General features: G+C 36.2%; 1 protein-coding gene across 1 annotated transcript; it reads right to left on the bottom strand.

Annotated features, from left to right (window-relative positions):
• Positions 1–781: 781 nt before the first annotated feature.
• GCLM (glutamate-cysteine ligase modifier subunit) lies at positions 782–19962 on the bottom strand. The gene is made up of 7 exons (XM_060139545.1): positions 19407–19962; positions 16250–16315; positions 14877–14961; positions 11501–11560; positions 10323–10525; positions 9130–9244; positions 782–4870 (listed from the first exon to the last, which is right to left on the bottom strand). The coding sequence occupies exons 1-7, from the start codon at positions 19530–19532 to the stop codon at positions 4701–4703; spliced, it is 825 nt and encodes a 274-aa protein (XP_059995528.1). The 5' UTR covers positions 19533–19962; the 3' UTR covers positions 782–4700.
• Positions 19963–26487: the final 6525 nt, after the last annotated feature.

The following is a 26487-nucleotide window of genomic DNA, read 5'->3' as shown; positions in this document are numbered from 1 at the left end:
CACAGCAAAGTGATTCAGTTATATATATAAATATATATATACATTCTTTTTCCATTCTTTTCCATTATGGTTTATCTTGATGGTGTTTTTGAAGTGCAATTTAAAAAATCTGATTATGTCCAATTTATTTTTCATGAGAAATATTTATTACAAGTATTTCATCCCAGTCTGTGGCTCACATTTTCACATTTTCAAAATACACTGTTTTCTTAAGTATATTTTGAAGAACAGAACATTTTAATTTTGATTAAATCTGGCTATTGATATTTTCCTTTATGATTACTTTTTTGGTGTTATCAGAAAACTCAGAAGCCCGTTTTCATTTTCTTTCTTTATTCTAATTTCATACACATAAAAATGAATAGAATACTTCAAATGAAAAAAACGTGACCAGAGGGAAAAACAGATTATTTCTAGGGAAGAAAATCCAGGTTTTCATTAGCAAGAGTATAAATGCTGGAAATCAATAGAATGTTATCTTCAAGATGCTGAGGGCAAGTGTTTGGAAACTTAGAGTTCTATAATGTCAAATGATGATTTAAGACTGTTAATAAAATAAAGATATTTTCAGACAAACAAGACCTAGGAGGTTTACTGCCCAAAGACCTTCAGTGAAAGAATTACTAAGGATATACTTAAGAAAAAAGTAAATGTAAATGGAGTAGGGGGCAAGAATCAACAGTGAGCAAAGAACAGAGGAAACAGAGCTGAGTCCAAATAAATAATGCTTATTGTAAAACATGAACCTTCTTAAAATAATGGACCAAAACACAGACCGAAATCTTGTATGACATTTTATACATTTATTCATTGCTGAGGGATACATATTAAGGTTTTGTTTGACTTTTCTGGTAGTGAAACCACATAAGCTATATCCTAATATATTTAGGGGACTGGGGCAAGTTTCTGTCTCTCTTTTACAAAATGTGACTTTTCAAACCTTACCTACTCTTGTCTCACTAGAAGCCATTCCTTTCTATCTGGCAAGAACAAGCTCTTGAAGAAAGTGTTTTCACAGAATTTCTGAAGTTTACATATAAACTGTTCATTATTCAATATCAGTGTATTTACAAACCAGGCATACCCCCACCCCATCTTACGATCCTACTCTGAGGCTAGTTCCTGCAGGGGAGCCTTTCTTGTCCTTATCCTGCTTCCCAGCAGTCCCACTCCTTCCACATGACCCCACTCCCTTTTCACTGCTTCTGTCATTAACAGATGCAGCCCTTTATTGCTCTTGTTCATGTACAGATCTCTCTCGCCCCCAAAATATACTTATCTGCTCCTTGAAGATAGGGCTGTTTTCATCTGTTTCTGTCTGCCAACACCTTGCACACTGCCTGGTACACAGCAAGAATTCAATACATCTTTGTTGAATGAATGTATGAATAACGTTATGGCTTGGTATTTCATTATTTTTCATAATTTATTTTCAAACCATACTCAGTTTGAGCTTAAATAGTTCAAAACCAATATAATGTTCCAAGATGCTTACAACTATTAAAACAACTCAATTAAAAAATATACAACTCACAATTTAAATTCATAAATAGGTAAATTAAAAATTTATAATCATTTAATAATGCTTTATATTTTGCCTTCATTTTAGAGTACACTACTAAAGACACATAAAAGTAGAATTATCGAATCAAAACATTTTCCCCTCCTAAGTATATTTCTAACTCTGAAAACTATAAAAAAAATTAATAAAAATTATAGTACATATTTAAAAAAATAAAACTGACATATCCTGCCACCAACTTTATGGGAAAATGGCAGGTACAAGTTCTGGTATGTTAGGAACTTTGAAAAACATAGATGTGGAATCGTAAGTTGGTATATTTGAGTATGAAAACACAAATGGACTAAATTCTCATTAAAACTTCAAATTTCTCTAAATGTACATTTGGCAGAAAGATGAATTGTCAGCCAATATACTATATATATATACACACAATATATATATCAACTGCTTACATTCCCAAATATTGAATCTGGGTGGAAAAGTTAGAAAGAAAATCTGCTCTAAAAAGAAACATAATTAAGACGTAGACCTTTATCACTGAAAATCAAGATCCTATTTCAGTTACTACTTGGCTCTGGTAGGGAAGTCTGAATCATTCATTCAAAATAGAATAACTTCATTTTCCACTTCACACAGCTGTCTAAAATGATCTTTCCCATGAATGGAAAAATTATAAGCTATTATTTGTGATTCAAGTTCTAGCACTGGCTATTCCTAAATTAATTCTCTATTATCATATTGGCACAATGTGGTCTTCATAATGTACACCGTGTGAACATATTTTGTAAGACACCTTGGTCCTTCTGTTGACTACGGTTTCTTAGACAAGAATTCAAAACAGACTCATCACAGAAAAAATTCCAAGTTACAGTACATTGTGTTATAAAGTAAGGCTCCAGTGTATTTTGGACATGTAATAACAAGCTGAAGCTTCTTGTCATATTTACTGGAAAAAACCTTATACCTTGGGTCACTGGATACACATCTCCCCAGAAAACATATCTGTTATATACACTATTGTTAACTTAGCTTTCAGCTTTAAGCAATTATTTGGTAGTATTATCACTCTATTTTATGGCTTTTTAAACATTAAGTCCCTAAATACTTGAAAAGCATTCACTATATTCTGACAGTTCACCAAAAAAAGAAGTGAATATCAGCTTAGAGAAGATAAAGCCTTTAAAAAAATCAGTTTTTTAAAGAAAAGGTTATTAAATAACAGAAATTAAAGGTATAGAAGCGAAACAAACAAAAAATTCATTAAAAAAAAGCCACACATGATCCCCTTCACAAAATGAATCTATAATCTTGCTACTTTGTCAAGAGTTGGGGAAAAAACACACAAAAAGCTCCTGCTGAAGTCTGGATGTATTAGCAACATACGTTTTTTTCTATTTTCAGAATGACCTTTCAAACAATCCATTTTTGTAAGTCCAGGGTTTTAAAAAATAATAAATGTGATATTAAAGTGCCCTCTTAAAATATCTTGGCCAATTCACTGTATAGGCTTAAATTAAAATGGGCATTTGTTTAAAGACTTACATTACATGAAAAAATGTTGTACATTTCCAAATTAAAAAGTTAACTATATACATTTAATAACATTACATACAATTAATATAAAGGCTATACATAAGGCTTTAGGAAGCTCAAAGTCTAAAGTTTTAGCAGGTAAATCAGCTGATTTCACATTGCAATTCTAATGATCAAATTATCCAACTAGTAAACCACAAAACATTACTTAGAACAGGAAAAGAGTCTTATTTGTTTATTTATCAATTTTTAGTGTATTTATTTTGAATATGGAACCACAGATCTTTTCCCTAAGTTGAAAAAACTTGGGCAAAATTAGTTTTATACATTAGTTACATGTATGTGTGTGTGTATGTTATGTATGTGTGTGTGTATATATATATATAATTATCTTAGTTTTATAAACCATGTATTAATATACATGGTTTAAAAGTATTAATTGAGATACAAGAGATTTTTAAAGAATTTTTCAAACTATTTGGGTTACAGATACAAATTTATAGAATTACAAAGACCTATAGTATATGCCAAAGAGGTCACAGCTTATTTATTTGCTATTTTCTGGTTCTTAAACTAATAAGGAATTATACTAAATGATCTACAGTCTCTTTTAGTTTTAAAGTTTGGGTTATATTGTTTTGATTTTAAACAGTTAAGACCATGTCTCAAAGTTATCTAAATAGACAACATGATCCTGAATTAAAGATTTTTTTCACCCCTTTTTTGGCTTTTAGTCCCTTGTAGTCAGTTACTAGTGGGGAACAAATATTGCATATTTTACTCAACTGATTCTTAATCCCTGTGCTCCCTCCTCTCTCCAGAACCCACAGTGCCCAGCACATGGTAAGTGCTCAGTACTTATTGAATATTTTTGAATGAGTAGCAAAATATTAAGGACAGATCGAGAAGTAAAAAGAATCTGGAGGTAACAATAGTTGCTTTTATAAAACCCCCAAACAATAATTTCAAAGCTCCTAGTCTCCTTTACATATTTACTTTGGTTTGTCTTTGTAATAACAGCAAGAGCAAATATGGCACAAGAATACAGGTTAAATCATTACAGGTAAACTGCAAGCAAGGGCAAATAAAAAAATTTAAGCTTCCATTCACATATTGAAGAAAGGACTTTTATTTACACTACTAGTAGATCCCAGCTATTCCAGTTACTCTGAGATATAATCATCTTATCAATGACAGGAAAAATATCTTCCAGTATTTGTTTTAACAACTGTAATTAAATTGCTTAGTTATACTGTAGAGTAAGAAGCAATTAATGAAATTTTTAGAAATAAAAAATATGTATATATATTACCCTGATGCCTAGGCCAAAATATATCTAACAACAAATTTTCTTGATTTCTACTGTCATAAAAATAAAGGAAAAATATATTGCAAGTATCTTCATTATAGACAATTTCAATTAGAAAACAATAGTTTAATGAAAACAATATAGTGGTTCATGTGAGTGAACTGATATGGAAGCAAGAGAAGTATTCAAACTTGACAGATAACATATTGTCAAATATAAAGAATATCTGCCTCAATGACACATTTACAGGCAGTAATTAGATTTTTACACATCTCAATTTTATCTTATATTCAAGGAAAATACAGGTCAGTAGGTTATGATCCTAAATCGTAGTTAAAAACCCTTTCTTTTAGCTTGTAAGATGTAGCCTTTTGATTTGATAATTCCTCTACTTTTAACAATGACTGAATATCGCAGTAGCCACAGTGGCACCCACTCATGTGCTTGAATGTCAGGGATGCTTTCCTGAAGTGCTTCTTGGAAACTTGCTTCAGAAAGCAGTTCTTAAAACAAACAAACAACAAATAAAAACCCAAACTGTTAAACTTGAAAACAAAAGCACTTTACTATGTAGGTAAGCATTTAAATACAACAAAAGAAACACCTCAAAACTGAATATAAATTATACTTATCCTTAATGTGTGCTATGAATCTGAACCAGAATATCAGAAAGACCCAGACAGTTCTTTAGAAAGTATCTATACTTGTAACCCAGCCAGGTTAATTCATAATTTCTGGTGAGTGGAGCCTGGATATCTGTAATTTTTGAAGATCTCTAGGTGATTCTAATGTACAGCCAGGGGCAATACAGGAAAGTACAAGGAAGGAAAAGAAGTTACCCATAATCCTAACAACCAAAGATGGACCATTTCCATTGCCATGTATTTCCATCCAACTATTTTTCTGTATATATTTCTGTATATATGTATGTATCTAGCCATATCTTAAAAACTAGAAATCATACTGTAGTTATAGCTTAATTTGCTTATTTTTTTCACTTATATTATGAATATTTTCCCATGTAATTAAATATTCTGTGAAAGCATGTAATTAAATATTCTGTGAAAACATTTTTAATAATTCTCCCAATATTACATTTTATAGATATAATTTATACACTTTCTTATTGTTAGTCAAAAAATTAGGTTTTTCCTAGTATTTTGCTAATAAAAATAATACTTAATGAACATCCTTAAAATGCATGCCTGGCTATGGAACGACAAGGTCAAAGTACATTTTCTGAAGGCTTGATACATAGCATATTGCCAGCTGCTTTCCAGAAAGACTGTACTTTACACTTAATAGATAATATTGGAATGCCAATCTTACCATATCCTCACTGGCACCAGCAATCATTTAAAACATCTTTCCCAGTGGTTATCTTTTAATCAGCATCTCCTTGATGAAATTATTATTTTCTAATTCCACATTTATATCTAAACCCTCTACCATTGCTCTGACCTGCCACTCCCCTCCTCACTTGCTCTTCTCCAGCCACACTGGCCTCACAGCTGTATCCTGAAATCCTCAAACATATTCCCACCTTGGAGCCTTTGAATCAGCTGCTCCCTCTTCCCTGAGCACTCTTCTTCCAGATACCCACATGGCTCTCTCCCTTCTTGCAGGTCTCTGATTAATGTACCCTAGCAGAGAGGCCTCCCCAACCATCCTATATAAAACAACAACCCCTAACCTGGGCACTCTTTCCTCCCTCAGCCAACTTTTCCCCATAGCATACACCACCATTTATCACATTCAACATTTATCTTAATTTGTGTCTCATCCCATCAGAATATAATTTCCATGAGGGTTGAGATTTTTGACTTGGTGCTGTATTTCTAGTACTTAGAACAATGCCTGGCACATAGTAGGTGCTCAAATGTCTTTTGAATGAATCAGTCAATATGGAAAGATTCCACTAGGGTCTGAACCAACCCTATAGATAAGGATTAGGTGACCATCTATACAATATGATTTGGGAATGCCGAAGAACATGCCCTAAAATGAACTGCCGTGATATTTGAATAACATCAATAGTAAACTCTCAGTAAATATTAGCTATTGTCATGTGCCAGTCACTTTTCAGAGTACTTTATTAACTCTTTTAATCCACATATTAACCCAAGAGACAGGTAATATTATTTCCCTTCACAGGGGGAAACTGACACAGAGAGATTAGATAACTTGCCCAAGGTCACACAGCTAGTAAATGGTAGTTTTAATAAATGAAATGCAAATAGCTCTTGGAAAAGTAGCATTAACGTGGATTTGTTTACCAGACTGTCTAACCCTGAGGGAATGCGGCATAATATAGATTAGATTTAATGGGAATGGTGAGAGGAGGAAGGCAAATAAAAATGGGAAAGTTCCAAAGTCAGAATCACCTACTTCACAATTTTACCCTGACCGTAGTTAAACTATTACCACAACTTCTAGGACAAAGAATAATGGAAAATAAACCTTTCTGAAGAAAAAGGGTAATTTTAGAACAGAGGAAGGCCTTTAGGTGACTTATAAACAAGATTCTATTTTAGATGACAAGCAGAGTTAAATGTTTTACAACTTGATCGCTTAAAAAATAAATCTGACACAAAGTCAGAGAACTATGCTATTCATTAGCTACATACTTTTTTTTTTTTTTTTCGCGATATGCGGGCCTCTCACCGTTGTGGCCTCTCCCGTTGCGGAGCACAGGCTCCAGACGAGCAGGCTCAGCGGCCATGGCTCACAGGCCCAGCCGCTCCGCGGCATATGGGATCTTCCCGGTCTGGGGCACGAACCCGCGTCCCCTGCATCGGCAGGCGGACTCTCAACCACTGCGCCACCAGGGAAGCCCCAGCTACATACTTTTAATTCAACTATGTTAACTCTTTAGAATCAGTAAACACGACAAAACTTTTAAGAGAATTGCTTCATTACAGATCAAATTGTCTGAAGATCCATCTATAGTATATGCAGGATCAAACTATAAATTCTAATTAAAGGATTTAGAATTAAAATTAAAAAGACAGCCAAATGTCAAATTACACCAGTAAAACAAAAACATTCTTCCCCCCAAAGGATTAAATCTCTCTTTTCATATACATGTGCAATATACTTTTCCATAACAATGATGTATTAGCACATAATCCACATGCCCACATTTAGATAACGTGGAAATAAAATACTAGACACCTTAGTCTTTTCCTATTTCCTTTTCTACTGGAAAAAGGATAGTGTTTTTCAGGTGGAGGTGGAAGGGGTACAGGACCACCCATCAGTTGTTGGTAACAATTACAGTTGGAAGAGTCCCCACGAGTAAACAGAAAAATGATATATTATTTGCCAACGTATAGAAAGTTAAAATTTCAATGGTTTATATTTTAGAACAAATCAGCACAGCAATTCTTTGATTTTCACTAAAATGACCTTTTTTAAAAAAGTGAATCTAATTACTCATGTGTGAAAGGTCCGCTGGAGGGGAAAAGTCCCTATGTCCTATTCTGGTACGACTTAAATGGAAACTGATAAGAAAGTACAGTTTCAGTCTGAAATACTACAATACTAATGTTTCAAGTCAGAGACAGTACAGTATGGTGGGGAAAAGGCTCCAAATTCAGCCAGGACCTAGATCTAAGTTCAAACTTTGCCCTATGCCAGCTGGGTGACCTTGGGTAGTTTCTTAAACTCTAAGGCTCTATTTCTTCATCCATAAAGTGTCTAGTTTCAGTTGCTGTAAGGATTATAGATAATCTCTCTGAGACATTTAGCATGATGCCTAGCATTTGAGAAAGAATATCAAAACTCCTCCTCCACTTCCTACAAAACAGTAAAAAAAAGAGGCTGAGGCAGACTGCTAATAAGGTATAAAGTCTTAAGAGGTTATCCATAAGCATCCTAAAAATAAACTGAATCAAACCACCTATATAATGCCGTCTTTTTAGAAATGAAAGTAAAAACTGAATGTTTTTCTCCAGGAATCACCTATAAAATATAATTGCCTCCAATTTTTTATTAAACTAGAACTTCTACAAAAATGTCATGGAAATTTAAAACTTTCACAAGATATATCTCACTTAACTATACCAAAAATACTGTTTCATAGAGCCTGTATATTTAGTAAGTAAAATGCTTAGTATATTTACCTTTGCTCCCTAAGAAAGTGTGAAAAAACAAAAATGGAGCAGACTGCTAATGAAGTGTAAAATATTATCTTCCCAGCTTTCCAAGTTATCTTGTAAAATGTTGATAAAAATTATTCTACAAAAGGCAGACAAGCCATTCTCATTAATCAAATGTTTCTGATTAACATCAAGCATATGTCTTGATATTAATGATTAATAAAATATCTAATCAAATACCTATCCTAAGATGCTGAAGTTTCAAACTGAATTTTATCTGCTTCTTTTTCCAGATATTTATCCTTTTTAATTAAGTGGCCCTTTGGTGCAATCTTTGCTATACTAGACAATATTATATGTGACACTATTTAGAATATCTTACAAGATCTTTTCTGTGTAGCTTAATATTTATAAACCTCAGCAGACTGGATGTTCAGGAAATGACCCCTTCACTTCTTTTCCCATTGGTACAAAGACAAAATTAAAGCTTTCTGAAACTAAAATAAAGGCATATATGTTTTGAACTAACTATTAAGAATAGCTCTAGGTGACAGCATTGTACCTTTATCACTGTACACAATTAAAAATTAAATTTTAACAAGTAGCTTCTTATAAGATAAAAGCTCATGATCAATCTCTATAAATGAAAATCTCAGTCTTACCTTTTGGATCATTATGAGTCAAGAGCTGTATGTCAAATTGTTTAGCAAATGCAGTCAAATCGGGTGGCATCACACAGCAGGAGGCAAGATTAACTTGGTTACTATTTGGTTTTACCTAGAAGTGGAGGAAAAAAAAAATGACATCTCCATTAAATTAAGTACTACAAAAAGTAGAAAGCAATAAAAGGATTCAATTTTAGAACATATGAAATATCACATTCTACAGTACTTAAAGTTTATAAAATACTTTTACATGTATATATTTATTAATGCATGCTGTTCTGACTCAGTGGTAACAGAGGAAGGAAAAATAGCTCTACAAGGGGGAAAAAGCCAATATATTACTACACTGTTAAAAAAGTCTCATGCTCAAACCTGCCATCTAATACATCTGCCTTGGAAACTAACACGATTCTAAGTGGTATGGTTCCACCTACAAAGGAAATATGTCTTAAAGATAGAGGATCAAATACAAATGATAAGTATGTTTAATGTTGAAGTATACAATATGGTTATTAGTCAGACATTTGAAAAAGAGAAGAATCAGGTAATTTCTAATAGATGCTCTAGTTAATTTATAGATACATTTCAGATCATCTAAATCTCTCCAACAGGATCTTAGCCACATTCTGGCTATCACCAAGCCAAAGGGACAAAGGGCAACTTTTCTCTAGGGTCTTCCTGCCCATAAGAAAATGAAAAGGCTGGGGATTATAAATGCAAAGGAATAAAGAAAAATACAGAGAGTAAACTACTTGTAAGCAAGTTCCCTAATCATTTTATAGGTTATTAGGCTAGAGAGTGGCAGTGATTGATTTATGACTCCATCTCCACATCAAGTTCTGTGAACAGAAGGTCTTATATATCTTTAAATAACAGAGCAAAACATTTGTTATATATGATATTCTCTCACTTAGGAAATAAGAACCATGGACTAATAAAACCTAAAGGAAAACATAATATTTTTATCACATAATTAAAACTGAAGGAAAGAGCCTTAATTCATTTGGCTATGAATGAATGCTTCAACACACACTTTCTAGTGTTATTGTCACAGCCTGCTTCAAAACTCCCATATCTGGAACAGTCACCCCACAGTGGTGTCCACTATGTGCATGATGTTTAATGGGATGCAGCAAAGACTGTAAAAGACAGGCTCCTCCTGGAGTGCTCGTGATCTAGACGTCTTTTACCTGTGCCCACTGATACAGCTGTTCCAACTGGGTTTTGTCCAGATCAGAGGTACCTATAGCAACGATCTTTTTGCTGTGGACTAAGTTTTGTAATTCTTCCCAGTAAGGCTGCAAATGCTCCAAGGAAAGATTAACTCCATCTTCAATAGGAGGTGAAGCAATGATCACAGAATCCAGCTGTGCAACTCCAAGGACTGAACAGGCTGATGTGAAGGAAAACACAAAGAGGATAAATGTTTGTTACATAATAAAAACAAGTTGCTTCTAATGTCCTTTAAGTACCCCACTGAATTCTGTCCATATAGTTCACTAGTATTCTACATAACAGATTATTTCATTAGGTTTCATAATTCACCTGTCATTTAGAACATTTCCATCTTTTTAAAAAGTATAAAGTGCCCATTCATCTACTTGGTCTATGTGGCAGATATGTGGGTTTCTTTGACCTGCCTCATTCCTGGGGAAACTCACAACTACTACAGGTTCCTCTTTCTGATGAACAGGCCTCCTTGTTTCCTAGGCCCCAGGACTTTTTGGTAGCTTCTGACCTAATAGTCTATAACTGGTAGTCAGAGCAAAGAATAAGCTTGAGACTCTGAGTGAAAGACTGAATTTATGGTCTTAACCTATATATTAATCTATGTTTATAGATGTAGATAATCTCTTAATTTTTATAAAAATAATTTTAAGAGTTTATTTTTAATGATTATTGTTCACTCCATGGTTATATTAAAGAGCTATTTCGTTAACTGTTCAATGTATATAAATACTGGAAGAATATTTTAAAATAAAAAACACTGAATAACCATAATGCCATAGTAACCTAACCAAGTGCTGAAAATAGACAAAAATGCTTGTTTCTGTTGTGGTTATTCTTTTGATATTTCACCTGTAGTACTAAAAGAGCTAAGAATATGATTAAGGAGAATTTCTATCTCTAAACATATAGTTAACATTTAATTATGTTACATCTTTTACATTCCTTTTATATATCAAAATATGACCTTACATAAGTTGATGTGATTCTACAGAAGCCTTAACATATTAGGCTGGTACTTTAAAAGATAAAATTGCAATGAGCTCATTTTCTTTTTTACCTGGACCTGAACACAAGATATAACTAATACACCTACACTAATTTAAAGTCCACATGACAATAAAGTTGAAATTTTGCTTACCCATGTCAACTGCATTTCTAGTTGATGATGAAGAGTTTGATCCTACAATGAACAGTTTTGCTGGGTGACAAAGAAAACAAAACAGATTACTATATTTGAGTAACATTCTACTACATAGTAGTAATACTGCTAAAATACTAAGATGACAGATAGTCCTGAATGAATTTTTTCCTTTCCTAGTTGCATTGTTTTATAGTTTTCATTTTAAGACCTAAAAGTATATTTCCACTGTAATTTTAAAATTATATGCTAGTTGTCAACAATAATCTGATTGTCAAAACAAAAAAGCAAATATTAATTTCCACTTTATTAGAAGGCAGGGCAGATAAATATAGAAAGTTATTAAAAATGTATATTTTTATGAATTAAACATTAATGGAGCATATTATTTTCTCCAATAAACTAAAGTCTATATAAAGCCTAAATTAGAATTGCTTATAACGAGTAGAAAACTGAAAAAAACACCCCAAAAACCAAAAACAAACACTCCACAATCCTACCCTCCTAATATTGAATACAATCATTTTCATTTTTAGACGACATTACCTTCAAGTTCTTGGTCATATAAAGCAGAGTATATATTTCCTACTTCCACATACTTGGTTTACCCTTATGTAACAAATAGTTTTACATCTCTATGCAGTATTATCTTAATTTTTAAAAAAATCATAACAGTAATGTATTCACTCTAGAAATGAGGAAAACCTATAGGAGTAGGGGGAAAAAAAAAACCAAACAAACAAACAAACAAAACTCTACCAATAGTCTCATCACCAAAAGCAATTACTGTTTAGAGTTTTATGTACTCTGGATTTTTCTTTTCTTTCTTTTTTTTTTTGGCCTCATGGCTTGTCGGATCTTAGTTTGCCAACCAGGTATTGGACCCTCAGCAGTAAAAGCAGAGTCGCCAGGGAATTCCCTGTACTTTGTATTTTTAATGAATAATTTTACACACTCATTTTTAATGGTGAACATTATTCTGTAATTTTGATAGGGTATAATTTACTGAATGATTTCCTACTTTTTGGACTTTTAGATTAGTTCCAGTTTTTTGTTACTGAAATAAACATCTATGCTAACTTTTTTTTCAACTTTATGCCTGAAGCATTTCCCAAGGACAAACCATCAGAAATGTGATTATGAGTCAAAGAATATGATCTGTTTTTTGTGAGTCCTGTTCTATTTTATTTACCTACTATTTTATAAAAGATTTGTACCAGTTTACCAGAGCACTAAAAGTTAGGAGTTGCTCTCCTAACAATATAGGATGCTATTAAACAAAACAAAAAATATATATATATATTTGCTAATTTGATAGGTACAAACTATACCTGCCCAGAACCACATTAACTGGCATTTCTTTGCTTACCAGGAAAGTTGAGTAGTTTTTCATATTTATGAGATTGAGGCTTTGGCTTGATTTCAACTCAGCTTTATATGTACATATTTACTTTATGTAAACTCACTGTTCAAAAATCTAAATTTACTCAACAAATAGGTGGAGTAATAGGAAAGCAAAGAGGAAAATCAGAAAGGGGAATGGAGAGAAAACAGGGTTAATGAAACACCCTTATGTAAAGTGCCTGGCATTCAACATATACAACAAATTTTCCTTGTACAACATTTCTTACATTTGTCATTTCCTTTCTACTGCTAGACAATCTTCCTAAAACATTGCTTTCCTCATGTTACTTCTCTATTTAAAAGCCATCACAACTTCCTCACCAGGTGAGTCAATCTTCATCACTTTGCTCCAGCCTTAGCTCCTGTAATTATACTCTGTGATGAACACCCTCCCCATCACTATCCCTCTGGCCATGAATTTGTGCCATTTGAAATGGTCTCCTCTCTCTGAAAGATGAGGCATTTTTAGGTAGGTGAAGAGAGGAAAGCTCTTGATACTTATCAAAACCCTCAAGCCTTCCAGGAACTGAGGACAACTTGTAAGAGCTCCAAGATGGATCTACACCATGATGAACTGCAATCAACCACAGAGAAATGTTGCTCTGATGTCCTTTCCAACACAAATAATAATGTGAAATTAACAGAAAGAAATGGGTTTTGTAGTCAGGCATACCTGGATGGATTCCTGGTTCAACCACTTACTTGCTGTATAACAACTTTCAAGTTACTTTTTATTTATTTATTTTTTTTGTGGTACGCGGGCCTCCCACTGTTGTGGCCTCTCCCGTTGCGGAGCACAAGCTCCGGACGCGCAGGCTCAGCGGCCATGGCTCACAGGCCCAGCCCCTCCGCGGCACGTGGGATCTTCCCGGACCAGGGCACGAACCCGTGTCCCCTGCATCGGCAGGCGGACTCTCAACCACTGCGCCACCAGGGAAGCCCAACTTTCAAGTTATTTAATGTCACTTGTGCAATGGGGATAATAAACCTACCCTGCAGAATTGTTTTGAAAATTATATGAAGAAATATAAGCATAAAGTGTCAAGTACAGTGCCTGGTATAAAGCAAGATTCAACAAATGGTAGTTATTATTATTAGAGTCAAAAAACAATGCCCTATCTCATCTTACATGTTCATCCTAATAAGAGTAATAATAAAATAACAACCACCACAACACAACCACAAATGGTAATAAATAACAGCTACCTGGCACTTACCTGTGCCAAGCACCATGCTAAGTGTTTCTTTTGTTATTTCATCTAACTTACAAAGAAGCCTGTGAAACAGGTGTATCCCCATTTTATAGATGAGGAAACTGAGCTCAGAGAGGTTAAATCATTTGTTAGCCCCAGATTATATCAGTCAGTAATCTGCACATCCAGGAATTTCAATTTAGTTAAGCTCAAGCATTTAATGACTATGTTATGCAGACTGTAGGCTGAGGACAAGAACATCTTAATTCCTTGACCTTAGCATTATCTCTGGAAAGTAGGAGTCATTTCACCTTTGTTGAATGGGTAGAGTATGTATTTGATTTCTCTTCATGCAACTTGTTGCCAAGACTTCTTTCTCTGCTCCCAGGCAACCTCAGCCATTGCTTAGCAGTATCACACCAGGAAGGGAGGGCTTATGCTGGCTTTAGGTGGGCAATGCTCTTAAGTCTTCCCTTTATTCTTTCCATTTCCTACACCTTACTCTTCCTACTGCTCTGATGTCCTACAAATAAATTAATGAGAACATCATGAAGAGGTGAAGTTCTATTCTGACTCCATTGAAGTAGCCAAGAGTGACCTCCTATAACTCCCTTTTTAAAGCTGACTTTAAAATTATGTTATAAAAAATCTCTATATTTCCCACACTTAGTGATTGAGTTACTCATTACCAGAAGTAAGGAAAGGTTTAGTCCCATGCTTGACAAAACCTCACAATCGTCCACTGTATAACAAAATGAACTGTAAAGGCTGGACTTTACCAGAAACTTTCATTTCTTCTCTTTCATCGGGATTTATCTTTTCTACTGCATGAGATACAGTACATTCCAAGACATCTGGAAACTCCTATAATAAACACATGATATTTACAATAAATATAAAATTAGTGTTTCTGATTAGCTATATATTTTCTATTGTCCATAACACTCTTTAGAAGCAGAGAACCCATAAAACAATAGAGTTCTTTACCTGTGGCCTAGATGGGCTTCATAATGTTTGTAAAGCCCTGAAATAAAGGTGAAGTGCTGTGTGTGTGTGTGTGTGTGTGTCCATTTTCTGAGAAAAAGTGTCTCATTTTGATGAGATACTCAGAGGGATGTCTGATCAAAAACAAACGAATAAACAAACAAGCAGATTGGGCAGTATGTGAGGAGTTAGAACCACTAACACAGTAAACACTTTTACTCAGAAAAGAAACCAATGAAAAGTAAATAATATTTTCCTTCTGGATACTGACATGTTAAAACACTTCCTGTACATCAATCACAAACATTTTAAGCCAAAATACATATTTTTCTGAATGCAATGGAAAAAAAGTAAAGGCGATTCCAATGCATAAAAATGAGTAATGAGTGAAATGATAAAATATTAGTACACATAAATCAGAAACATACTAACTCACATTTACAAGATTAAAACAAAGTAAACGGTGAGGATTTTCCCATGATTCTTGATCATATTACAATGCCTGGCACATATTAACTATTTACAAGTCATGCACAGATGAATGGTCACTTCAGAAAAACAGAGACAGATAGAAGACATGAATTAATGTCTGCCTAGCAGCCACAGAGTTACAAACTTGCAGTATGCTCAAGGAAACAATTATTTTCAGCATATGTCCTCTTCCATACTTTTTAAGTAGTCTATGTAATCTGTTACAAGCCTTTGGCTAAGTTGGATTCCAAAGAGTGGTTTACAGACAGGTGTTTTGTATATTAACATTTATGATAATGGCCACATACTGACATTCAATGAAACACAGTTCTTTACTGTTTCGTAAGAAACTGATACTTAAAAAATTATTTTTAGTGGCTATATTTTGGGTTATAGTCTATCAAAGCAACCTACTAACCCAAATTGTTTGATAGTCATTCCTCTACTAGACCAAATATAAACTGGAACAAAACGCATTTTGAGAAAACTGTGGTGGGACTCTTAGTAGCTTGTCTAGTTGAAGAGTTGACTAGAGTCAGATTTTCTCTTTCATGCTTAAGCCTACTGGGTCAGACTCCCACCTCAGCAAATCAACCACAGTAAGTTTCATGCTAATTGCCTGTTTGACTTCCCTATCAAACCTGAGGAAGTTAATTTCCTGCTTATTACATGATTTCTTCATTCACAGTTCACTCACCCTGACCAAATCTGTGCTAATTTGGGAACTCCACTCATTCAAGGTCTTCCGGATACAATCTCGAAGCTGCAAAAGAAAAGCATTTTGAAACTGTTAATCATACGCTACACTTTTCTGTACTTCTACAATAAGACTGCATTAGTCTGTTTAGGAAAAGGAACATATCAATAGGAAATACCATACAAAAATTTTAATTCTATAAGGTTTTTACTTCCTTTAACAAAGATTGATTTAGACCCGCTTTTTATCCTACTCTTAATTCTCAAATGTTCTTGACCTAAAGCAGTAATCTAATTAGTTAAAAGGTATTTTTGTATCAATGAAAATTTAAGTAAACTTCTGAGATGTAAAAGCATTCATAAAGAAACAAAAAAAAATTTTCAAGAATAAGGTTTATAAATGGAGGAACTTCAAGCCCAGGTAACCTGACTAGAATTAACATTAACCAACCACTATGCTATACTCCTCAAAGGCAAACAAATGATTCTCTAAGTGTGGCCAAAGAAATTCCTACATTAGACTCACCTGTGGTGTTTATTAAAAGTTCAAATTCCTGAGCTGCATCCTAGACCTCCTGAATCACTTTCTAAGGGCAGCAGAGCTTTCATCTTAACAAGCATCCAAGTAATCAAAATGTACTCTAAAGTCTAGAAACCACTATATCCGTATCTTGCAGAAGTCAACTTGCATAAAGTCAGTCCTTAAGTCATTTCCTAACAGTTAGGTAGACCTTCGATCTCTCTTCAATGTTTTCTTATATAAACAAACAATTTTATTACGCTAACATTATAGTATTTTGTTAATTCATTAAAGTGTCTACTTATCTTTTATCTCTTATGACAGTGTATTTCCAACTTATTTAATAGTGGTCCAAAATAATAAGACATACACTAACACAGTGAGTAAGGACCTACATACATATAACAACAAAAATTCATAAAGCAATCTTTATGCTTACTACATGCCAGATACTCTTGAGGGCTTCTATTATGAGTTAGAAAAAAAATACGCTTCTCCATGACTCACTGAACTGATAACACAAATGGGCCAACACTAGCAGTCTGAAATCACTGCCTTATAAATACCAAGGGCACAGTGCTTTGCATTCTGTGGACAATCAATGAAAAAATAAATAAGTAACTAGAAGTACAGCCCTGAATTGCAAAAGCACTTTCCTAATACCAACAACAGAGATTAAACTTCTGAACTCACTATCTGATCTATGATTGCTTATGATAAAAACTGACACAAGCACTTTATTGCTTATATCTCAGTACAGGTAATTACAATGGACAACTGGCTTATCAATTTAAGACCTCAGAGTCACCTATTTAAGATTTATAGTCTACAACAGCAATTCATGTGCTAGCCACGATAACCCACATGAATCCAATTTACAGGGTCTATATCTTTATGAAAGGTATATTTGTAATCAAATTTAAGTCAGTAGATAAAAATAAGTTGATAATCATTCTAGACAGAATTACAAGTCAATATTCTTTGAAAAATTAAGGCAGCAGGACCAACTAGAAGTTAAGAATTCTATCAGGAGTGCTATGGCTCAAATCATGGGAGAATTTTTAGAAATTTTCCTCTGGAAGGATGGTTAATTTGCATAAGGCTTTTCTGATGAATTTCTCAATTCATTATATTTTCAGAGTGTTTGCCTCCTTCTGTCAGGACAAATCATGGAACAGCCCAATGTTACAATAATATGATAAATTCATTGACTATATCACAAACCTAGTGATTTTTAATCTTTTACATGTTATCTATATTGACTGAATATTAACCTTGTACTTTTTTGTTCTCTGCTCTCTTCATTATTATTATACACACATCACATAGTATCATGGAAGATGAGTGTCATGATAATTTAGTGTATCATTAGATCTGGGGTTGTATAAGAGTTTAAAAAATGCTACATGATCAAATACCCTAATAACAAATAACTGGTCAAAATAGTCCTATAATGACCCATTTTAAAAACAAGATTTGATTTCATAAAATTCTAGTGAAACAAAAAATCTGGGCAGAGATCATAGAATAATTAAAAAAAAAAAACCAAACATTAGACTAGAAAAGACCTTTTAGGAAATTTAATGATCTCTCTCTACCCAATGTGCAAATTTTCTCAATAATGAGTGATTTATTCAGTTTCTTTATTCAATGAGGTTAAACTGTTTCAAGTAGTGTATCCCAATTTAGAGCTCTGGTTGCTACAAAGCTCTTCTTTACATAGAAACAAAACATGCCTCTCTATTCTAATCAAGCTGTCATGTTTTCTCTACATATGCTATCATATCTTCAAGTTTTCTCAAACGTTTTCAAGTTTCTTTAGTTTTGAGTCCCTCTTACGTAGCACCCAAAGTAATATACACAAATCACAATTCATCTTTTGAACGATGTTTCTTAAACTGTGGAGTGTGATTCATTACTGCATTAAGAAATCAAGTTTTTAAAAATTAAAGAGAAAAAATCAGAATACACAGTACCTAGTAAGAGTTAAAATCTTTTCATGAAACTCGTGTGTTTGTGTGTTTGTGTGTGTGTGTAAAACATGAATTGGACTGCCAAGACAAAATGCATTTTTTTTTTACTGGGTTTGCAGACAAACTGAAAACGACTACTTTAGCATGTGTTGAGTGAGATAAGAGAGAGAAAATTTCACCCAATATTATTTACGTGCAAAATGCTGTATTGAACCATCAGCCCTGGAGAAATTAAAGGTGTAGTATAAAACAGAAGTATTTATCTTTGGGAGAAATAGCACAAGTGAGGGTAGTTTAAAAAAAACAAGAGAGACAAACTGAGCTGCATCCTGGACACAATATGGTAAGGATTCTGATTCCTACTAAAGTTACAATCAAGAGCCCTGACAGAGGCGGCACTGGGTGTGAAGATGCACCTGCCGAAATTTTAAAGACGCTGTGCCCCCAACAGTAGGTTCGGATGCGACATCGCGCCGACAGCCGACCCAGCCTCCTCCGGCGGGCGGAGCCCAGGTGCGCGCCTCTCCCGCGACTACTGCGCGCCCGGAGCCCGACCACCCGCCCTCACCTCCCAGCGCCTCCCCGCCTCTCGGAGCCGCCCGGTCCGGCCCGCGCGGCCTACCCCGGGAGCCCTGCGCCTCCGCCGGCACGCACGCCACCCTCACCTCCTCGCTGTGCGTGGACGGGCACTTCTTCCGCAGGCGGCCCCAGTTCAGCAGGTTCCCCGTCTGCAGGTGCAGGGTGCTGGCCCGCGCCAGGAGCGCCCCGGCCGCGCGGCTGTCGGTGCCCATGGCAGCAGCCGACGGACCTGGCCCGGCGGCAACGGGGCAGCAGGCGGGGAAGGAGGCGCCCAGTAGGACGCGGCGCCCGAGGCCGGAGAGCAGAGCGCGAGGCTGCTCGCCCCGCGCGGCGGGACCCCGGCCTGCGCTCGGGCCCGAGGGAGGCCGGGAGGCGGCACGGCGGCGGCGGAGCGGCGGCCCGGGAAGGACGCGCTGGTGGCTGCGGCTCCTGCTACTGCAGCCACCGCGGGAGAGTTGACTCCCAACTGAAGAGTCGTTTCCTGGAAGACAATGACTAAGCAGAAATCGCGGCGGAGAAAGTGCTTCGTAACAGTTACCCGTCCCGCGGCAGGGCGGGGGGGCGCAGCGACGAGGCTGCGGGGGCGTCGGCCCGCGGGTGATTAGCCCTCGGCCTGTGGCCGGCGTGGCGCCAGGCGGAGGGCTGGCGCAGTGCGGAGAGAGCAGAGAGCTGGGGGCGCGCGGGGCGGGGCGGGGCGGGGCCGGCTGCCTGGGGCCCGGCGCTTGGCAGGGCTGGCGCTTGGCAGGGCTCCCCCTGTCGGTCAGAGGGCGGCGCGCCACCTCCACCTAATACCTCAGACTGCGCTCGAGGTCTCACCTCCCAGCCGACCGGCAGTCACGCTGGTTATACTCCTAGATATCTCTTTAAAAAGATAAATTAGGGGCTTCCTTGGTGGTGCAGTGGATAAGAATCCGCTTTCCAAGCAGGAATAAACAGGTTCGAGCCCTGGTCAGGGAAGATGTCACATGCCGTGGAGCAACTAAGCGGGGCGCCACAGCCACTGAGCCTGTGCTCTAGAGCCTGCGAACCACAACTACTGAAGCCCGCGCGCCTAGAGCCCGTGCTCCGCAACGAAGAGTAGCCCCCCGCTCGCCGCAACTAGAGAAAGCCCGCGCGCAGCAATGAAGACCCAACGCAGCCAAAAATAAAGAAATTTAATTTAAAAAAAGGGAAGTTACTGAGGCATTGAAATACCAGCCGGTTTCAGTTCTCAGAAGCGAGCCTTAATGTACAAGGGCTCCCTTCTCCTTCAACTTTGCTTTGCTGCCCACTTACTGGTTCATTTCCTTTCTCAAGGGCTTTCCCCCAAAGTGCTCATTTTTCTTCAAGTCCGTTAATTAAAGGTCTGTTGATTCACACTATTTGCTGGCCAGTGTGTGAAGTCAAAGAATAAGACAATCTCTGCCCTCGAGAAGCTTAAACTCCAGTTACAGATACAAGGCCTAAGCGTATGAAACAATGAGTAATAATATAAGAATATCGTAGATTCCAGATGAGTTCAGATTAAAGAGAACACTTAAACCGGTGAGATCAGGGAAGATATAACCCATTCCCTTACAGGTGGTTGTGATTCTTTACTCCTATTAAATTTCATATGTAGTAGACTTGGTATGAACCTCAAATTTAACATTTATTGAGCATTCCTCAACAAATTTTTGCTTTTGTTGAGAGTAATCAGATATACTAAAAAGCAAAATGCTATTAAAAAGAGATGAATTCCAGTTAGTAAGAATTAGAGGAGGGGTGTAAGAGGTTAGAAATTGAGCCTGATCTTGAGTAAATATTTGTAGGCTGAATGAAGGTAAGAATTCATTGAAGATAAGGGTAATCCCAGAAGCAGGAACAAACATGGGCTATTTTAATTAATGTAAACATTTGATTCTTAGGCTGCATTTCCTGTGGCAGCATTTCTTGACTTTTTTCGTATTCTCTAGTACCATGCAAATAATACTTGAATAAAGCTTAGTGGTTATGCCTCCTAATCTAGTGAACTTACCTCCTTGCTGGCGATTTATATAGCACACTGGTCACCGACATAAACCCGTATGGCTTGCAAATCAGACTTTGCCAGGTACTGGTTATTTTAATTTAGACAAGTCACTTAGTCTCTGTGTTTCACTTTCTCCCAGTCTCAGCAGATGATAGTTTAAACTACATGACATTGCTGATAACTATTTTTGATCTACAGAAATGTCTAGTTCCCATGGTTCCACCTAATACAATATCTACTACATTGGGTATGTGTGAAGAACTAATGAGGGAACTTATGAAAGCCCTTAGTACAGTACTTGGCTCGTAGTAAATGTTCAGTAGGTGAGAGCGCTTAGAACTAACGCCTCTGATCTTTCCAGCTTACAATCCAGTTCTCACAACACTGGCAAATTCATGATGTAATTCACAGCAGCATCACATCATGTTTTTAAAATTTACATTTTTAGGGGAATTCCCTGGCGGTCCACTGGTTAGGACTCTTCCTTTCACTGCGGGAGGGCCCAGTTTCCATCCCTGGTGGAGGAACTGAGATCCCGAAAGCTGCAGGGCACGCCAAAAAAAAAAAAAAAAAAATTTACGTGTGTGAACTCCTTTACTCTTCACAGCAACTCAGATAGGTAATTTGTTGAAAATCTCAGGTAGTACTGAGTGTTGGGGACTCAATCAAAACCTAGATCCTCCATCTTCAAACTCCTTACCTTTCCATGCTACAATTTACTTTATGCTACATAAAGTGTAGTTATTGAGGTAATTTTAATTCTTGAGTGTGTATGTGCATGGTTTAATATGCTTTTTGTGCTTGTACAGCTTTATTTTACAATATATTATACTTAATGATACCCTTGCCATGACATCATAGCTTTGGGAGAAAAAAGCTTAATCGTCTAAGTTTATTTGGTGACAAAAACAGGGACTGCAAAATCAGAAGAATTTTACTATATAGTTATTTTGAATGAGTCTTTTTTACCCCTGTCTATGGAAGAGGAAAAAATGTTCAGTATGCATTTTGGTTTTAGATACTTAAAAATTCTTCTGCAAATGCCTGTAAATACGAAGAGTCACTAACATTGGCTGCCCTTTTTTCATTCTCCTTGACCTTTCCAGGACCTGATACTACTGTCCACGCTCTCCTTTAAAAACCACTCTCCTCGCTTAGCTTGAAATAAACTGCACTACATGCGAGAGTTTCCTCACCATGTTTGATCACAGAACACTTTTAAAAATTATAATGTGTTGTTGGAAGCCCAACAGAGGCTCACGAGCTGTGTTTAGATTAAAACAGACAGTAAAAAATGGTCTCGTAAATAAATCGTTGTAGGAAGTGATCACATTTTCATTCATAGTCTATATAAGAACAAACAAAATTTGAAAAGTAAATTTTATTTCACCTTATTATGGGACTACTTGGTAGGTACATTTTATGCTTAATCAGGTAAAATTGATTTAAATTCTCAAATTTTGTTTTAATTTTTAAAATTAGTGTTACCACATCCAGGAGTCACTAACTGGCTCATGGCCACTCTGGAGGTGAAGGTTTTTAAAAGGATTTCTCTAGGATATTTTTGAAACCCAAATTGTTTGGAAATAATACAACGGTCACTATTTGTCACACAATTTGGAAGAACAGACCAGTGGTTTGGAATAGAAAGAACATGAGCAAGTGCAGAGGAGTGGAAACACCCACAGCATTTTTTTGAAGATAGGAAAGGGAGGTGCCTAGCTTGAGCAGAAGTACCCCTTAAAGGTGCAGGGAATGAGAGTGTGGTTAATGGAAGACCATTAGCAGCAAGCGGGGGCTTTTGGGTTTAGTTTAAGAAGACTTTGACCTTGAGTAAAGCAGAGTCTTGACTCCAAGAAATAAATAAGAAAAAAAGAATCTATATTTAAAATAATATTAATTTACTCAATAGATATTTCTTACGTGTCTATTATAATACTTGTCACGTGCTGGACTAGGCACTACAAATTTAGGGTGAGCAAAGTGTGACTCTATCCCTGTCCCCACGTAATTTACAGTCCAGTAGAGGAGGCCGACTTTAGTCATATACTTACAAGTAGATGTAAAATTCTACTGTGGTTGTTACTACGAAGAAGGGGCACAAATATTACGTCTACAAGTGGTATGTAAAATGGTAGTGGGAGTGATTCAATGCCAAGAGACCAGTGTGAAGACGCTGGTAGTCACCTAAACATAGGTTAGTGAGAACCTGGCCCACAGTGAATGGAGGCTGTGACGATTCATCGAAACGGAATAGATGTGCCTTCATTTTGCCCTAGTTAGTGGAAAGGAGAGAAATCAGGTTACCATGGTGGGGTTAGAAAAACCGATAAGATTTACTTAAAGCAAACAAAGTAGAAAATAAGGCATGGAGAAAAGTCAGAGAGCCAAAACGTAGCAATTAGCCTTTAATGTTATTTTTCCGTATCAATAAGAGCACGGAAAAAGTGATGAAATCCTAACACTCTTTGCCCCTCATTTATCACATCCAGTTTTCAGGTGTGTGTGCAGTCACTTTATGATAATTATCTATTACTTATCAGATTGTGGATTATAGGATGTATCCAAAGGAGTGATCTATTCGTTCATATAGACAGTATTCCTGATAGTACAGATCAAGTGCCTGGCACGTGGTATGTGCTCAATAAATATTTGTTGAATGAATAAATGAATGAATGAGTGTTATTTCTGATGATTTGTTTCAGAGCTGGGATGAGTGTCCACATATTGGTTATTCTCTGAGGTCACAATCATCCGGATAAATCATCCTCATTCTGCCACTGCTAAACTATTACTGTAGCAGCTGGAACCTAAGGGAAAGAAAGGGCCCAAAGCAATCCCCTCTTTCCCATTCTCCAACCCTGGCCTCACTACCCCCGTCCCATAACGCTGCTGGGGAGTCTAGGCAAAGGAGGGGAAAACGGTCCTTTCTAAGAGAGCAGGCAGGTGGGTGATTTCAAATGGGTTATGCCTGATAGAAAAAGGGAAGTAGAATCAGTCATTCGCAGGCCTTATCATGCACAGGATCACAACATCCCTGGAAAACAAATGGCATAAATTGATTTATTCAGTCATTCAGGAAATCTTATTCAATATCTAATGTGTCATCTAAGAACTTTTCTAAGGGATTTGGACTGGCTCTTCAAGATAGAGATGTTCCTTAATTTTAGTACATAAGATGTATAAAATAAAACTTTAAAATGATTTCAAATAATATTTAAGGCTATGAAGAAAATGAAAGGATATTGTGATGGAGTGTATGGGAGATTGACAATCTTTATAACAATGCCTATAATCTGTTCATTTCTATGCCCAGGTATTGCGCACTTGAGTTGTACCATTATAGCTTCAACTGTTACGTTTTTCCATTACTGGGAAGAGGAGATCTAGGGTCAAGTTACTTCTACCAAGGAGAGTGAGCAGATTTTTAATGAGGTTGTGTAGAGTTATTTTTCAGAAGGTCAGAAGGCAGCACTTTCCTGAGAGTCTCTCTGGTTTTCAGGTAGGCCTCGCTCACCTTCACAAAGCAGGTTGGACCCATTCTCCTGATACCAGACAACTTGGCAAGAATTATGGGCAGCAGGCTCCTGAAATTCCAGTATTTCACCGTGAGTAGGGCACAGCACCCACAGACCACCCTGGTAAAATGACCAACCATCTTCTGGAACATCCAGACATGGTGTTATCTAAAAATGAGGACTAAATGAAATTCTGGTCTTTGGAGTCATTCAGAACTAAGTTTGGTTTTGTTTCCTATCTCTTTCTTTCAAGGCATGAACTCTGGAGCCAGACTGCCTGGGTTGGAATCTCAGTTCTACCACTTAGCAGCTATTTGACCTTGGCCAAGTAACTTAACATTCTGTATCTTGGTTTCTTCATCTGTAAAATGGGTACAATTATAGTACATTGCTCATGGCTGTGTTTTGAGAATTAAATAAGTCAAAGCCAATAAAGCTCTAGAATAGTGCCTGAATCATGTTCAATAAATGTTAGTTATATATGTGTTTTTTGTGTGTTTAACATAAATGTGAATACACTATTATTTTATGCAATTTATTTTAAATTTAATTATATATACATGTATATAATTTATTGAATAATTATATATACACATATATATGTATGTAGGTCAGTACATAGATTTCTACTTCATCTATATTTTAAAAACCTTGTATTCTATTATATGAATGAATATACTATAATTTATTTATTTTCAGTATTGATGCCCAGGTAGGTTGTTTTCAGGTTTTTACTAGAATAAACAAGGTGGCCATAAGCATCCTTAGTACTTGCCTCTTTATACATGGGGGAACATTTTTCTTGCATAGATAACTAAGTGTTGTATTGCTGTCCTGAAGGGTGTGCTTATTTTCTACTTTAACAGCTACCACTGAATCAATTTACACTCAAATGTAAATTGCATAAGACTACTCATTTCCTCCCATAATTTCTAACACTGGATATTATCAGTCTTTTCAATATTTGCCAATCTGATGGGTAATAAGTGGTATCTCATTATTCCTTGATTACTAGTAAGATTTTTGTTGTTTTATGATATATTGTGATCATACTCTATATAATTTTGCATCCTTTTAAAATTAATATTGTATCATAAGCATGTTCCCCGTGTTATTATACTGAATTATTTTCTAGTCTCTGTTAACACTCAGACAAGAATGTTGCTGATTCTTGTTATTTTTTTTTTGGTCTTACAACATGTTTAATCAAGGCAGCTCTCACATATCTATTGACAGTATATAACCTCTTGAGACAAACAAGCTTTTAGCAAGAGGTGATGTAGACAGTTAAAAAAATCCACAAGCCAAGTTTCTTCTCCCTTGGTTCCTGTTTCTGTAGCAATTCCAATGGAGTATATTAGATAACATTGCATACCTCTTCATAAAGCACTGGAGGCTGCCATCCAATTACTGAGTTGGTGGTTTGCCAGTGGGACACAGACCACAGTGCCTGGCAGCTAAAGGAATTCAGTGCTATGTTATTTGATAATGTGCTTTGTGGTGAAAATCTTAAATTGCCATGTAATCCTCAAATTCCTCCTGGGGTGCCTTCCTGTATGACATAGACTGCAAGCGCAACACTGTAATTAATTCTCAGAATCACTTGCAAGCTCTTATTCTAGGTACAAATTATATTACATAAATTCCATGTACTAGTTT

The sequence above is a fragment of the Lagenorhynchus albirostris genome, chromosome 2, assembly GCF_949774975.1.
Source record: "Lagenorhynchus albirostris chromosome 2, mLagAlb1.1, whole genome shotgun sequence".
Lineage (NCBI taxonomy): Eukaryota > Metazoa > Chordata > Mammalia > Artiodactyla > Delphinidae > Lagenorhynchus > Lagenorhynchus albirostris.
This window is presented reverse-complemented; position numbering and strand designations above follow the sequence as displayed.